The sequence below is a fragment of the Megascapheus bottae genome, chromosome 17, assembly GCF_031878675.1.
Source record: "Megascapheus bottae isolate mThoBot1 chromosome 17, mThoBot2.hap1, whole genome shotgun sequence".
NCBI classification, from domain to species: Eukaryota; Metazoa; Chordata; class Mammalia; order Rodentia; family Geomyidae; genus Megascapheus; species Megascapheus bottae.
Window position 1 is genome coordinate 28,108,926 of NC_143525.1, and position 17,095 is coordinate 28,126,020.

The 17,095-nt window shown below is 44.9% G+C and overlaps 1 protein-coding gene across 1 annotated transcript; it reads left to right on the top strand.

Annotated features, from left to right (window-relative positions):
• Nucleotides 1-7,381: 7,381 nt before the first annotated feature.
• Nucleotides 7,382-16,389, top strand: Tlcd3a (TLC domain containing 3A). The gene is made up of 5 exons (XM_090350485.1): nt 7,382-7,821; nt 8,251-8,334; nt 13,067-13,268; nt 14,081-14,176; nt 14,928-16,389. The coding sequence occupies exons 1-5, from the start codon at nt 7,700-7,702 to the stop codon at nt 15,195-15,197; spliced, it is 774 nt and encodes a 257-aa protein (XP_090206611.1). The 5' UTR covers nt 7,382-7,699; the 3' UTR covers nt 15,198-16,389.
• The last annotated feature ends 706 nt before the right edge of the window (nt 16,390-17,095 follow it).

A 17,095-nucleotide genomic window follows, 5' to 3' on the forward strand; every position in this document is an offset into this window, starting at 1 on the left:
TTCAAGCCCCAGGACTGGCAAAAGAAAAGAAATAGGTAGTGATATTTAGCTGACACATAATTGTGAGCTTGGGGCTGAGGTCTATATTATTTTTTATATTATTATTTATAATGAAAATTCCTCCCCAAATAAGACTTTTAAGTCTTTTTATAAAGAATCAGCTTTTGTTGTATTGATTTTCCTTCCTCTCCATTTGGGTTTTACTTACCACTCATTGAGAAATAACTCTGAAGAGTTTAAATTAGCTGTGCTTAGTTAAAACCATTATAGACTTAAGTTTTACAAAGAATGTCTTTTTTTCATTTCTGAAATAAATACCAAGTGCCTAAATAAATATACTATTTACTAAACAAATTAATGGGGTACAACCTGTACAAAGAAAAAATATTTAAATAGCTGGGTTTCTATAGATAGTAAGAAACAGTGCTAGTAGGGACAGAACTCTATTTTCAAGGTTAGAGTTAGCAGAAGAGAAGGAGGCTTTGTCTATATTGGTTTATGAACAAATATAGAAACCAGGCAGGTGTGGTGTCATATATCTGTAATCCCAAAACTGAAGAATCTGAGGCAGCACAGGGTGGAGAACTTGAGGCCAGCCTGGACTACAAGGTGGAACCTTGTCTCAAAAGACCCCCCCCCCAAAAAAAAAAACCCAACTAGCCAAGTGCTAGTGACTCATGCCTGTAATCCTAACTACTCAAGAGGCTGAGATCTGAGGATTGTAGTTCAAAGTCAGCTTGGGCAGAAAAGCCCATGTGAAACTCACCTCCAGTTAATCACCAAAAGGCCAGAATTGGAGCTGTGGCTCAAGAGGTAGAGGGCTGACAAACTGAGCCTTTAAAACAAAAAGTGTTGGCCAGGAGTTTGACCTAGTGGTTAAAGTGCTTGCCTAGCATGCACGAAGACCCAGGTTCGATTCCTTGGTACCACATACATACAAAAAAGCCGGAAGTGGTGCTGAGGCTCAAGTGGTAGAGCTCTAGCCTTGAGAAAATCCAGGGACAGTGCTCAGGCCCTGAGCTCAAGCCCAGGACTGGCAAAACAACAACAACAACAAAACCCCAAAAGTGTTGAAGCCCAAGGATGTGTACACACATATAATCATAAAAGCTGAGTGCTTGTGGCTCAAGCTTGTAATTGTAGCTATTCAGGAGGCTGAAAGCATGGACACACACACATACACACACAAATTTTGTAATTAATGGGAATATCTTTCCTCATTGAAAGATAAAGTATAATCATTCAAGTGTCAGACTACTTATGATTTATTAAAAGTGAAATTTGTGAAATTTTAACTAAATTGAAAATATTTAGAAATGAAATACCAAGCTGGGTGTTTGTAGCTCACATCTGTAATCCTAGCTACTCAGGAGGCTGAGATCTGAGGATCAAGGTTTAAAGGTTCACCAGTCATGGCAGGAAACTCCATGAGACTCTAACCTTCAATTAACTACCACAAAGCCAGATCTGGAGCTGTGGCTCAAGTAGTAGAGCACTAGTCTTGAGCAAAAAAGTTTAGAGACAGTGCCCAGGCCCTGAGTTCAAGCAAAAAAAAAAGTTCTCTGACTTGAATAAGTAAATTGTTTATGAAATTACCTATGGGACATGAAAACCAACAATTACTGATCTGATAAGAAAGGCAGCTGAGTTTATTCATTGGAATTTCCTGGTTCCTCTAGCACATTATAAACGTAGTTTCCCTAAGGGCTTACTGTCCTTGGATATTTTCTAAACCTGGATTTAGAAATGCTTGCTTTTAGATACATGATTATCTGTAAATAAGCTAATTTTGCATTTATCATAGAAGAAATGTGTGCATGAAAGTGCTTTGAAAAGTATAAAGCAGCACACAAAGGCAAGCTCTATATAATCAATCCTTTATGTAAGTTATGATTTTTATTGACAGAATTATTTTCATTGTGTACAAGAGCAAAGACTTTCCCGTAGTGTGCAGCTGGTGGTCACTGTTTGCAGAAACCATGTGGTTGGGGTGGGGCCATGCATCTAGACTCACAGTTTGCTTTTACTGATAGTCCAGTAGGAAGTTGGGTAATCTATAGCCTGGAGATGGTTAATGGCAGCCAGTTTTTTACTTAGTCCAATACATGCTTTTGTAGTAGTCTGCTTTCCTTTGTTGTGATACAATACCTAGAAAATCAGGTGTTTTGGTTCATGGTTTCAGATTGTGGTCATTTGCTATCATTGCCTTTAGGCCTTTGGTGAGGTACGATGTCATGTCAGGAAGCACTAGTTAGAAAAACTGTTCACCTCATGGCAGCCAGGAAAGAGAAGAGAGGGAGAGAGTCAGGGGCCAGGGATAAAACATATATCTCGAGCTGAATACCAGTGGCCCATGCCTGCAATTCTAGCTACTCAGGAGGCTGAGATCTAAGGATCACAGTTCAAAGCCATCCCAGGTAGAAAAGTCTGTAAGACTCTTATCTCCAATTAACTACCAAAAAGAAAATAAAGAAAGCCAGAAGTGCAAATCAGGGACAGCATCCAGGCTCTGAGTTCAAGCCTCATGACCAGCACCCTAAAAACAAAAGAAAACAAAACAAAGTACACTTCTAAGATAGTCCTCCAGTGACCTATTTGCAACTAGGCCCCACCTCCTAAAGTTTCCACCACTTCCCTTTAGTCCATTAAGGACAGACCCTCAAGATCGAATTGCCTCCCCAGAGTCCTTGCCTCTTGCCATTTTAATGCATGAGGTTTTTAGGGACATATCATATCCAAATCATAACAATTACTGACGAATCTTAACAGCAAATACCTATTGCAGGTGCCCAAGATAATGATAATCTTTTGCTTGTACAATGTAACGGATTGTTGAAAATATTATATTGCTTAACTCTTCCACCAACTCTGTGAGGGCAGGTGGAGAAACCCCCATTTTATGGTGGAATCCCACTTGGCCTCTCTATGTTACACAGCTTATGGGTAGTAAAGCCAGGACAGGAACTCAGGTTCTCTGAGGTGAACTTAGCATCTTTGATTCCTATCTCAATGCTGTCTGCCATGACTCCCAAACAATCCTTACCATGTGAGGAGACACACACATACCTATCAGCACAGGACTGATCAAGTGCTTATAATGAGTGCTAAATGAAGGAGAAATTAAGAGGAAGATTAACTTCCTGGCCACACCTTAGCCTCAGAGGCAAGTTACTTCCTTATTTGTGCCATGTTTCTTCAAATGCAGTGGCTTTTGTTGGTGCCAGCCTAAATGGAATGGTGTTCCATGAATGGCTTTCATTCTCAGTATCTGATTTATATGCCTCAACTCATTTTTCCTTCTCCTGCCAGCCTGTTCCTCTTGTTCATCTGTCACGAATACCAATCTCTGATCTGAATCTCTATCTCTATTGTGACTCATGGTGGGTCTTGGTCTTTTCTTTTCCATGGACTACATCTAGTTCTCTTGTAATGGAACATCTTCCTATGTTACATTTTTCTCTCCGTGTTTCTTGTTTATCATCTTTCCCACTTTGTCTCTTTTAACTGTCTGTCAATCATGGGGCTTAACTCTGGACCTGGGCATTGTTCCTGAACTCTTAAGCTCAAGGCTACTGCCCTACCCCTGGAGCCACAGCACCACTTTCGGTTTTCTGGTCGTTAATTGGAGATAAAAGTCTCACATTCTTTAGTGCCCAGGCTGGCTTTGAACCTTGATCCTCAGATCTCAGCCTCCTGAGTATCTAGGATTACAGATGTGAGAGGTACCTGGCTTCATTTTCATTTTTAGGACTTTGTGTGTGTATGTGTGGGGGGGTCATGGTGCTTGAACTCGGCCTGGGCAATGTCCCTGAGCTCTTCAGCTCAAGGCTACCACCCAACCCCTGAGCCAAGCCCTACTTGGAGATAAGTCTCAGGTCCTTTTGTGCCTGAGCTGGCTTCAAACCTTGATCCTTAGATCTTAGCCTCCTGAGTAGCTAGGATTATAGGTGTGAGCCATAACACCCAGCTTTTTTTTTCTTTTTTTTTTTTTTTGCCAATCCTGAGGCTTGGACTCATGGTCTAAGCACATAAGCAACACATTTAAACTCCTTAAATTCCAATTTGTGGCTGCAGTGAAATCACCCTGCAAAGTGACTCAAGAGACCCCAGTTCTAACTTGAACCTGATCAGCTACTGTTGGCAAGTGGCTGCCCTCTGCACTAAGGTTTCTTCATCTGCAAACTGAAGTGCAGTCTACCTTACCATTATTTGAAAACCAAGATCACTGAAATGCTCTGAAACAATGTACAGTTACAGTGGTGTTAATAATAGCATCAGAGAATATACCCTCCAACCCACACATTTATACTTGCAATAAACAGCTAGTTAATTAATCTGAAACTACATTCTGAAAGATTCTTGTTCTGCTTATTGAGTGTGAGGACAATATAATCATTAAGCATATCCAAGTACTATTGAGTTCAAATTCCACTCTGCCACCACCAACTTAGGCAATATTTTAGTTTTTCTGATATGGATCTCATTTCATGCTCTCCTGCACACTTTCTGTCTGTCTATCTGTCTGTCTGTCTGTCTGTCTCTCTCTCTTTCACACACACACACACAGAGGATAACAAATTTGTGAGGATACATGTAAAGTGATAATAGTGTCTAGTATATGGTAGGTTCTCAAGAAACATTACATTAAAAATATTTATTGAGGAAGTGGCTCTGTGGCTCAAGGGGTGTGGCTGAAGAGCTCAGGGACAGTGCCCAGGCCCAGAGTTCAAGTCCCACAACGGACAAAAAATATCTTTGGGGCCAGGAGTTTGGCCTAGTGGTAGAGTGCTTGCCTAGCATGCACAAAGACCCAGGTTCGATTCCTCAGTACCATGTACACAGAAAAAAAGCCGGAAGTGGTGTTGTGGCTTAGTGGTAGAGGTCTAGCCTTGAGAAAGTTCAAGGACAGTGCGCAGGCCCTGAGCTCAAGGCCCAGAACTGGAAAAAAAAAATACTAATCGAACCAGGTGCTGTTGGCTCATGCCTATAATCCTAGTTACTCAGGAGGCTGAGATATGAGGATCACAGTTCAAAGCCAGCCTAGGCATGGAAGTCCAGGAGACTCTTTCCTCCAATTAACCACCAGAAAACTGGAAATAGCAATGTGGCTCTATGTGGTAGGGTAGCCTTGAACTGAACAGCTCAGGGACAGCGTCCAGGCCCAGCATTCAAGCCCCATGACCAATGAAACAAAACAAAAGAAAATTCTTAGATTGAAATATTGTCCGATCTAATTGGGATATGAATGCAAAGACACACTTTTTGTTTCAAAGGACTCATTTGTCAGGTATGGTGGTGCACACCTGTGTAAATCCCAGTACCTGGGAGACTGAGGCAGAAGTTCCAGGCTGGCCTGGGCTACATAACAACACTCTGACTTGGGGGGAGGGGTATGTGGGGGAAACGCCAACAAATAAAGCTAAGTTTGGTGGGGAAACATATATGAATAAAACCCAACATGCTCACTACTCAAATGCAAAGACAGATTAGGACATGAATTTATAAATCTACACTGAAGAGACATAGCAACCTTCTTAGAGGAAGAAACATTTGATTTCCGGCTTTAAAGGGGTTGGGGGTAATAACTCAGTCGTGAAGAGGGTACCTAATATATTCAGACTAGATATCCAGTACGGGGGAAATACTTTTGAGGGATATGTAGAAACAATTTTAATGTGTGGTACTACTCTGCCCCCTTAGGGTTTAGTGCTTTGACTTTATCATTTGCCCACAGGGATTTGATTACTTGAAAAGCCAAGATTCAGATTTATACTTGTCGACTTTATGGTGAGTCAACCTAAATAATCTGGTGACTTCATTGATTATCATGTTGGGAATTGATCGTACTTGCTATTTCTATACATGAAATATATTCCATTGTTTTCATTTCATAAAAGACATCTTAAGAGCTGTATTCTAGTGGAGAAGATTGGTTGGTTTCCCACCACTTGAAATTATTGTGTTGTGTGCTGCTGATCTCCGTGCTTTGGAAGTGAGGGAGGACTTGTAACCATTTGTCACACTGGAAAAGCCCAAGACTGGGGTGACCAGGATCCCTGGGTAGGGAATAGGGAGAGGAATGCAGGAAAATTTGCTTTTCCAGGAGACTGGCAAGTCTACTATGGGTAGCAATCGTTTGTCCACTGCAAATGTGAAAACACAGCAAGTCTCCTATCTAGTCCAAAGGGGCATGCCTCTCATTTCATCAGGTATGTTAGCTTGAAGTGGAGAGTTAGAAATGTTGCCCCAGATAGATGAAATTTCAGACTTTCTTTGGCTTTCTGCTACATTAATGTTGGCTAAGTCCCTATGTTAACATGTAGGAAGATGTTGAAAAGCTGTCTTCACCCCCCCCAAAAGATCACAGCCTAATTAATAATAATTACGATAATAAAGGAAAATTATCTTTTGAACTTCAGAAACATTCTCAGAAATAATTAAATACAAATTGAAACAAAAGCTATGTTCACTCTATCTCTTATACCAGTAGCTGTCATGGTACCAGTTCTATACTGGCATCAAATGAAATCATGTGCTATTTTATTTGTAGAACGGTACAATTTAAAGGTGGAAGAGCCTCAAAGAGTTTGTCATCCAGCCTCCTTCTCAATTCACAAATGAGGGAATACAGGCCTGCAGAAGCTGAGTCCAGCTGCTCCAAACAAAGCCTTCAAAGTGAGACTTGGGGCAGCTTTTTGCGTGCTGGTGATGGGAAGAGAACAGTACCTTTTGGTGGTAGTGGGTATACATGACTCACATTTTGTCTCCACTTTCTTTAGGTGAGGAAGATACTAACCAAGAGAGAAATCAGGCAGACTGAAATGACTGTACTGGCCCATGTGATCGGTGCTAAGTGGAAATGAAGTAGATTCCAATTCGTTCAAGTTTAGGGAATCTGGCCTGAGAACCTGTCAACAAGGCCGTTACTGAGACGCTTGGTGGTTTCTGGTAAGGAGCTCACAGTACGGAGGGAGCACTGCTGGAATCTGGGCAGAGCTCGCGCTTTCTGGAGAGACTGCAGCAGTTGGTGGGCGTGGAGGAGGCATCTTGGATAGGCAGAAAGGCCACTTCCTGAGGACTCCCTGAGGAAGCAATACGATGGGCAGACAGGGCCAGAAGGGCGGCCAGCACAAGCCCACCTGTCCCCTCCCTCCCTGCCCACGACCAGATGCCCCGCGAGACGCCGGTCCGCCCTGAGCGCCCCACCTAAGCGGTAGGGCTCCGGACCGAGCGCCCCGGGCTTTCTCGAGCCCCGGCCCCGGCCAGCAGCCCCCTTCGTCCGGGGCGTGGCAGAGGGGAGGCGTCCGCGGTGACGGAACAGAAGTCTCGGGAGCCCCCGGCCCTCCCGCTTCAGCTTCGACCCAGCGCCACCGGCGGCCTACGCGCAGCACCCACCGACCCGGGCGGACCCGGCCGGGGAAGCCGGGGAGCCCTCGGAGCCAGGGGCGGCGGTGGCGAGACCCCGCCCCGACCGGCCAGCCCGCGCCTATCGCGGCGGGCGCGCCTGGTCACGCGGGGGAGCCGCGGGCGGGCGGCCAGGGCCCGGCGGTGCCGGAGTCGCTGCGAGCCGGGCCGGGGCGGGGCGGAGGTTAGAAATAAGGACGGGCGGGCCGCGCCCGTCGCCCGTCGCCGCGCGGTGCGGAGCAGACCTGAGCCACGCCGAGCGGCGCCGAGCGAGGCGCCCGGACCCCGAGCACCCATGCTGCTGACGCTGGCCTCGGGCTCGCTCCTCTTCCCGGGGCTCTTCGCGCTCAGCACCTGGGCGCTGCGCCGCTCGCGGCCCGAATGGACCTTCTCCGACTGCGTGATGATCGGTACCAGGTACCGCGCGCGGCTGCGCTCCCGCCCGGGGCCAAGCGCCGCCGTCTCCGCCCGGCCCTGCGCGCGCGCGACCGCCCAGCGCCCGGGCCTGCGCTGGGCTGAGGGCGGAAAAGGGGGGCGGCAGGAAGCGAGGGCCTCCCTGGCCTCCCAGCCCCTCTCGGCCGCGCTGGCCAGAGCTTCCCAGAGACCCTCTGCGTGGAGGGACGGGGCGGGGTGGGGGGAGGAGGGCGGGAGAGGCAGGTTGGGGAGGAAAGGGCGTGTGCATCTTCCCGAGCCAGCACCCAGCTTGTGCCGGCTGCTCTGGGGTCGGGGCGGGGCAGCCTCCCCACTCACTTTTCCTCGGTCCGGGATGGAGTCAGGTTATGTTGGGCTTTGTGCTGCCCGCAGGAGTGGACTGAGCGCCCTCTTTCCTTTCTTTGCCCACATTAGGGTGGTTTCCTCAGTGCAGGCTGTGCTGGCCACCGGGTCAGGGATCCTTATCATCCGCTCCTGCAGCAACGTGATCTCAGACAGGTAACATCCCATCTCTGGTGAAAGAAGTACTGATAACAGGGCTTTTGGGAAGGGTTCGCATGTCAGTGGCGCACTGGTTCTAGGTCCTTCGAGTTGTTAGGTAGATGGCTGATCCACGGGGAAAAACTTAGGCATCCTCAGCAGGGGTTTCCTTTGTCTCTTGTTGCTTTCAGCACCGCCAGATCAGGAGATAGTGAAGAGGTGTTGGAGAGCAGGCCTGTGGGTCTGCCTTAGGGTGGTAGTGCAGAGAGGTAGGAAGAGGGACACTTGGGTTTTAGCTTTTTTTTTTTTTTTAAATTGTGGTTTGTGTTCTACCACTTGAACCACAGCTCCACTTTCAGCTTTTTGATAGTTATAGATAAGAGGCTCATGGATTTTCCTGCCTGGGCTGGCTCTAGCCTCACATCTCACTCAGCCTCCTGAGTCGCTAGTTACTTTAGTGAACCACTGGCACATGACTCCAGGTTCTTTATAAGTGTGAAATTTTATTTACTAGAAGGAGTAGGGGTTTTGCTTCTTGTAATGTTATCAGTTGAATATTCATTAGCAGAGATATAGTGTAATTATAGCAGGAGCCCAGCCTGCTTTCATAGGAACCACTTTATCCCCCTTTCCCTGATCCTACTTGAACTACTCTTACCTCCCAGTTAAGTGGAAAGCAAGTAGACGGCAGAAAAAGTTGAGCAGCCTTTCTGAACTCTTCTTCTCTGATGCCGTTTCTGCCATGTCCCGTTTCTCGCCAGTTATGATAGGAACGAGGAGAGCCTGAGTAGGGTGCCTGTCTCCATCTACATGCTTATGTCTTTGTAAATCTGTCTTATAACTATGAGGCTCAAGAGAAAATAGGCTAAGTGACCCTGATTGCATAAACCAAAGGCCAACAGTATTTACATGGCTGGGCTCAATTTTCATTTATTTATTTATTCATGCAGTATTAGGGACTGATCACTGGGCCCCGTGCTCCATAATGTGAGCCACTTCTCAGTCCCAAGTATTGTGTGTGTTTGTGTGTGTGTGCATGTGCGCACATACATGTGCCTGTCCCGGGGCTTGAACTCAGGGACTGAGTACTGTCCCTGAGCTTTTCTGCTCAGAGCTAGTGCTCTACCACTTGAACCACAGCTCCACTTCTGGATTTTTGGTGGTTAATTGGAGATAAGAATGTCATTGATGGGCTGGGAGTTTGGCCTAGTGATAGAGTGCTTGCCTAGCATGCACAAGGGCCAGGGTTCAATTCCTCGGTACCACATACATACAAAGAAGCCGGAGTAGTGCTGAGGCTCAAGTGGTAGAGCTGTAGCCTTGAGAAAGTCCAAGGACAGTGCTCAGGCCCTGAGCTCAAGCCCAGGACTGGGCAAAAGAAAAAAAAAATGTCATTGACTTTCTTACCCATGCTGGCTTTGAACCAAGATCCTCAAATCTCAGCCTCCCGAGTAGCTGGGATTATAGGGACAAGTCACCAGTGCCCCCCATGAGTTTTATTTATTTTTTATTATTTTTTTCATGAGTTTTATTTTAACTGAGCACTTTCTGATGCTGCCATGAGCTCTCTCACTATGCAGTATGTAAGATCAAACTTGGGACCAGCCTCTGCTAAGACAAATGAAGATAAATAGTGACAGAATTCCGCACAGAATTTCAGGACAAGATGTTCAGATACAGCTAACTTACAGGTCATAACGTCCTGGTGGTTTTTGTCCTCAGAATCTAGGTGTTTTTGTGGCTTGAGATATGTGTGTATGTGTGTTGGCGGGGGTGGGGGGGTGGCATAGCAAACCTGACTTTGACCTTCAGATTCTTTCCTACATGTATCTTCATATCTGATATCATGTGGTTGTAAAGTAGTGATAGGCATCACATTTCTGTTCTCTTTGCTTATGAATGAGTCTACAAAGATGCACAAAGTGCACCTAGGGATGGCACACCGAATGCTTTGCTATTACGTGCTTCTTATTTTATACTTCACATAGAATGTCTACATGGCAGGGGAGAGTGTGGTGCATAAATTTCCCCAGATTTTAGGCTGAACATGGTAGAAGGCCAAGGATTTCATCAGTTTCTTCTGGGGCTCCAGACACTTAAGCCATCAGTTTAGGCAGTTTTCTCAATTGAAGCATTTATATTTAATTGATAGTACTTTTTAGGATTTAAAAGGACTTTTAGGGATTTTTGTTTGTGCCAGTACTGGCCCAGGGCCTCAAGCTCTTGCCTGGCTTTTTCTACCCAAGGCTTTCAATCTACCACTTGAATCACACCTCCGGTTCTGGCTTTTTTTCTTCAGTACTAGAGCTTGAACTCTGGGACTGGGCACTGTCCCTGAACTGTTTTTGCTTAAAATTTACACAGTTTTTTTTTCTGAGTATTTGTTGGAGATTAGACCTTCCTGGCCTAGTTGGCTGTGAAACATAATCTTCAGATCTCAGCCTCCTGGGTAGCTAGAATTACAAGTGTGAGCCACCAGCACCCAGCTTACTTACGGCTTTTTATTGGTTAATTGAAGATGTGTCTTACGGACTTTTCTGTCTGTGCTGGCTTCAAACTACTGTCCTGAGATCTTAGCTTCCTGAGTAGGTAGGATGTTTACAAGCTCGAGCCGCCAGCTAGTACCCAGTCTTCCCGTTTTTCTGCAGTATGGGTATTTGAATTCAGGGCTTTACATTTGTTTAGCAAATGCTCTACCACTGAGCCATATCTCCAGCCTTTTAATATCTTTTTTTTTTTCTTGCCAGTTGTGGGGACTGAACTCAGGGCTTGAGCACTGTTCTTGGGCTTTCTCAAGGCTAGAACATTACCACTTGAGTCATAGTAGCACTTCCAGCTTTTTTCTATGTGTGGTAACAAGGAATCAAACCCAGTGTTTGTGCATGCTAGGCAAGCACTCTTACCACTAGGACAAATTCCCGGCCCTAGTATCATTTTTATAACTCAAACAATGACTCTCTCAGGAGAGTACGATAAGGATTAGTATCTTCAAGAAAGTTAAATTAAGTCCTAGGAATATGGCTTAATAATAGAGTGCTTGCCTAGCACGCAGAACCCTGGGCTCGATTCCTTAGTACCACTGCATAAACAAAAAAAGCCAGAAGTAGAGCTGTGGCTCAAGTGGTAGAGTGCTAACCTTAAGTAAACGAAGCCCAGACTCTGAGTTCAAGCCCCAGGACTGGCAAAAAAAGAAAAAAAAAAGTTAAGTCACAGACTATTCCTAGTTTACACTGTAATCTAGATCTCTTACTAATAAATCTTTGGAAAATTCTACCCAAGAGTAACTAATTTTAGGTTTTATTGGTACTGGATACAGAAAAGTAAAACCCTAGGTTCCACTCTAGAGGAAAGGCCAGTATATTTCAGCCAATCTTTTAATAGCTCTTTGCTGTTAGTTTACTTGTATTTACTTTAAGAGAGCAACTGAGACCATAACGGGGCAGTAGAATGAGTATGGTGTCTTTTTACCCAGATGGGATGAGGCTAATTCATAACCATTGCTACTTGTTTGCCTCTCTTCATTGTTTATTATGTAGTTGTGCCATGGTGAGGGTGGAGTCATTCAGGATACCGACTATACTCCAGTGTGGCCTGCCTTTGTAGATTGCCTGCGTAAGGCCAAAAGTGCAGATTTGATGCCCACGGCATCAAAGGGTCCGGAGAAGTGGACCCTTCACAAGCACTGTAGGTTTACATAGGGAATCTAAAGCTTCCCAGCATAGTATATAATTTCAATTTGGCTGTTTCTTTTTTTTTTGTGGGTTATGGAGCTTGAACTCGGCCTGGGCGCTGTCCCTGAGCTCCAGCTCAAGGCTACCACCCTACCCTTGAGCCAAGCCCCACCTTCCGTTTTCTAGAGGTTAATTGGAGGTAAGAATCAGTTCCTTTTGTGCCCGGGCTGGCTTCGAACCTCAATCCTCAGATCTCAGCCTTCTGAGTAGCTAGGATTATAGGCATGAGTCATCTCACCCACCAATTTAGCTGTTTGTTTACAAAAGCTGTTTATGGTTGGGAAGGATGTTGTGTTATCCTCATAGATTTTCTAAGATAGTCTAGGTCAATCAATAATTGATCATTTTGATTCAGCAAATATTGATTCCATTGCATTGGCAATTGCCAACTCTTGTCCTAGGCAATCTCCTTATATCTAATTGCTATAATGTGATCCTTGAACTTCAAGTTCATTTACAGAAATACCTTTCTTAACAAAAGGAATTGAGATTAGCTGCAATATGTGAAGAAAGTGGCCAGGCCTGCTTCTCAGAAACTACCTGGAGTGGGGTTGTGTGCAGATGCAGAAAAAGAAAACACATCCATTCAGGAGTTTAGTTAGTAAACTCCCAAATGTTGAGCAATTGGAGAGCTAAACTGGAATGATTGGATTTGTATTGGAACACCTAATGAACTTCTTGGAGGGGCAGTTGGTTTATAAACTTATCTCCATCTAAGTCATTTTATATTACAAAATGCTAAAAATGTGTTAAGGTAAAATTGTCACAGCAACTACTTAAACATACAGGAACAGTGACTTCCTGCTTTCTGCCTTTGACACACATGAATTAGCCTTGTAATTTAGATAAAGTTGTCCACTTTGCTTATCATTCTCAGTGTCTTCATTGGGAAAATATTTGGGGACACAAACTGATTAACTACAACATTTGAGGGAACATGTTTGAGAAGGGATTGGCTTTGAACATTTATAAGTCATGTCTGTAATTATTTCATAGATCATTCCTATGCTTTCTTTCAGGCACTGGCTTGCCCGAGAATATGTCTGGTTTGTGATTCCATACATGGTTTATGACATTTGGGCCATGTACTTTTGTGAGTGGTGCCGAACCAGCGACCAGAACCTCAGATACACCCTCATTTTTCGAAACTTCCTGAGTCAAAACCGCCTCATGATCACTCACCATGTAGTAATTCTGTTAATCTTGGTGCCAGTTGCACAGGTATGGCCTCATAAGTTAGCAGTCTTGGTCACTCATTTTCTTCTGTTGATCTGGATATCTTGGCCTTTCCTTACAAGTGAAGAGCAACTCTCCCGCCGGGCATAGTGGCTCACGCCTGTAATCCTAGCTACTCAGGAGACTGAGATCTGAGGATCATGGTTCAAAGCCCTGTGGTGTCGAAGAAATCAGGACTCTTGGCTTACCTCACTCAGTAGTACTGAGTGACAGAAAAGGTGTTCTATTATCCAGATTGCTTTCTTGAAAAGAAAAAAGGAGAGGTAGACCTCATTCAGTCTTCTTTTTTTTTTTTTTTATCAAATGTTTTCTATTAGTTTTTTTTTTTTTTTTGCCAGTCATGGGCTTGAGCTCAGGGCCTGAGCACTGTCCTTGGACTTTCTCAAGGTTAGAGCTCTACCACTTGAGCCTCAGCACCACTTCCGGCTTTTTTCTATATATGTGGTACTGAGGAATCGAACCCGGGTCTTCATGCATGCTAGGCAAGCACTTTAACTACTAGGCCAAACTCCCGGCCTCATTCAGTCTTCTTTACCTTTTTTCTAGCTGGATGCCAGTGGCTCATGCCTGTAATCCTAATTGCTCAGAAAGCTGAGATTTGAGGATCTCAGTTTGAAGCCAGCCTGGATAGACACATTTGGGAGACTTTTATCTCAAATTAACCAACAAAAAGTAGAGATACTGTTCAAGTCATAGAGCAGCAGCCCTGAGTTCATGCCCCAGTACCAGCACAGAAGAAAGCTATAGTAAATTAACTTTTTCTCTTCTTTTGTTGTTTTCCATCTTCTCATCTGCAGAAGCTCCGGGGGGACCTTGGGGACTTCTTTGTCGGCTGCATCTTCACAGCAGAACTGAGCACTCCATTTGTATCACTGGGCAGAATTCTGATTCAGGCATGTATCCATGAAGTGGCAAAAGGGGGAAGGAGGGAATAGACTAGATTTTTCCCTTAGAGATTATGGGGTTTGGAAGAATTCTCTAATTCTAGAATGAGAATAGAAAGCCCTTCCATGAGCCAGGCGCGGTAGCTCACATCTGTAATCCTAGCTACTGAGGAGGCTGAGTTCCGAGGATGGTGGTTCAAAGCAAGCCTGGGCACTAAAGTCTGTGAGACTCTGGTAGTTAACTTTGGTTAACTACCAGAAAACTGGAAGTGGTGTTGTGGCTCAAGGGGTAGGGTGGTAGCCTTGAACTGAGGAGGTCAGAGCTCAGGGACAACACCCAGGCCCAGAGTTCAAGTCCTACGACCAACAACAATAACAACAAAAAACGAAAACCCTTATGTGGATTTAAAGGTCAGTTGGCCATTTAAGTCAGTGGGGAGGAAACCCAGGTTTTGTGTGTTTTTTCTTCTAGTCCCAGAGCTTCTGTAATCTGTTGTTCCAGCGGGTAGTTGGCGTAGGCCAAATTCTACATCACTGTTGGAAAAACTGAGACCACATGTGTGTAGAAATCCAACAATGCCTTGTAATCACTTATGGAGGTACCAGAAAAGTAGGTGCATATCTAGGTGTCAAGAAATGTGACAGCCAGTGTCACATGTGAGTGTGATTCATACATAGACTTTACCATTGTGACACTTTGAGATAATTGTTCCCTGATGCCCCATCCTTCTAATGACCTTGCATTCTCCTCTTCTTATAGCACAAGCAGCAGCATACCCTTCTCTACAAGGTCAACGGAGTCCTCACACTGGTCACTTTCCTTGTCTGTCGGATCCTTCTTTTCCCTTTCATGTACTGGTCCTATGGCCAACAAATAGGACTAAGCTTGTTTCAAGTACCATTCAATATCCCTTTCCACTGCAATGTGGCCAACATCTTCCTCCTCGCTCCCCAGCTCTACTGGTTCTCTCTACTGTGTAAGAAGGCAGCTCGGCTCTTTGACACTGCCCAAGCCAAAAAGAATGGTTAATTGCTTCCGGGAGGCAGGGAGCCTCCTCTCAGTATCCCACGGACCAAATTGTGCCCTGGATGGCAGATGGATTTGAGTTTAAAAAAAAAAAAAAATCCTAATACCTCCCTCTTCTAACCGGTCCCTCTTGCAAAAGCACTTTTTATTCTTGGTAACAGTTATTAGACCATGCCAGACTTCCCCTGGCAACAGGGTGGTTCTTAGGCCTTATCTCAAGAGCACTGAAGTAAAAGCATGGAATGTGGAGGCTAGTGGACCAGGGCAAAGCGTGTCTCACCCAGCTTCGGAGGCTACCCACCTTTCCAACACTCAGGGCACTATCCACAGTACCAGGCCAGCAGAAGCGAGTGATGACTTGGTTCTTGCAATACCATCTTGCCATGTTGGCCTGAGAAAATCATTGTGGATATATAGTTTTTGTTTACGAGATAGCCTGGTAATGGCTCCTGGCCTTGTCGTCTCATCTATGTCAACAATGAACTCTCCCATGTACTGACTTCTGAGCAAAAGGCAGAGCTAGGAACTTGAAGCACTTGAATAGGTCAGGAGGCCAACAGAGGCCAACACCTTTATGGCTGGCTGACTTGCTAAAGAAAAAGACCAGATATCAATTCTGTGAGCTTGTCACAGTCACAAACACTACTCCGTTTTTAGCATGACCTCATATCCAGCTTCCCCTATTTCTGTATCATAGGATGCTTTTGCAGAACTGCAGTAGGGCAAGTAGCTGTTCACTGAGTAACCCCACGGCTGCTACTGTCCTTTACAAGCCAAGTGGGAATGGACTTCTGCCCTCCCAGCTGTGAGATGTCTCATCCAGGATACAAAGCACTTTTTCCAGAACCTCCTAAGCCAGGCCCATCCTGTGTTGACTGTACTGACATTTAGCCACAAAAGGCTGGAAAGCAAGAAGGCAGCTGGCTCGCCAAAGCATGTCCCCTGAAACGATACCTTCCTATATGTTTGCAAGTAGGATTCTCTGGTGCCAACACTAATCATTCCTTTCCTCTGTGGGAAGGCTTTGAGACACTTTTACAAGTGGTAGTTAAAAAAAAAACAAAGAATTTTTAAAGTGCCTTAAAACTCATTATTCGTGAACTTTTAAAGGATTATGCAATCATGTCTCAAATTTTGACTGTCTTTAATAGGTGCCATTTAAAAAAATATAAAATGCTTTTTGTTTTTTACTGTTTACTGTCAATGTATCTTTGTAAGTTATCTATATAATTAATGTGCACTAGCTTCCAACTGGTGAAATATCAGCACTGACTTCCTACAAGAACCATTCTATGTTGGCTGAGAATGTGGTTTAGTGGTAGAATGCTTGCCTAGCGTGCATGAAGCTCTAGGTTCAATTCCTCAGTACAACATAAACAGAAAAGGCCCAGAAGTGGTGCTGAGGCTCAAGTGTTAGAGTGCTGGCCTTGAGCAAAAGAAGCTCAGAGACAGTGCCCAGGCCCTGAATTCAAGCCCCATGACTGGCAAAAACTAAACAAAAAGCCATCTAGTGTCGCTGGCTGTCCTATACTGTTGTCTGGTCTGTTTATTCGCATAGAATGGCAATGTGCTAATGCTTTCAGCCTACCTTAAGTTAACTAGGTCCCAAGAATTTACTTACGGTGCTAAGTTCAAGCTCAGTGAGCACATGTCATCTTAGGCCTTCTCACAGGTGAGTCCCAGTTAAGTCACTGGCAGGGATGAGGCCAGATCCTGAGTCACAGAGCCAAGTGTACCTTAGGTGGGGGAGGGAACCAGAGTAGCACCCCATTTTGAATGAGGGTGTGGAAATTGGTACATCTTTGCCCTCTCAAAATGCCACCTCCCCAACCAGTTCTTACAGTCCTGTAATAACTCTCATTTTGCTTTTGCACAGCCCATGCAGATCCTATCCAGCCCCA

Excerpts from the sequence above, each read along its gene's own strand:
- Tlcd3a (XM_090350485.1), top strand. The coding sequence starts at position 7,700 with ATGCTGCTGACGCTGGCCTCGGGCTCGCTCCTCTTCCCGGGGCTCTTC. Across the intron at positions 8,335-13,066 it reads AGCAACGTGATCTCAGACAG|GCACTGGCTTGCCCGAGAAT; the intron begins GTAACATCCCAT and ends GCTTTCTTTCAG. Across the intron at positions 13,269-14,080 it reads TCTTGGTGCCAGTTGCACAG|AAGCTCCGGGGGGACCTTGG; the intron begins GTATGGCCTCAT and ends TCTCATCTGCAG.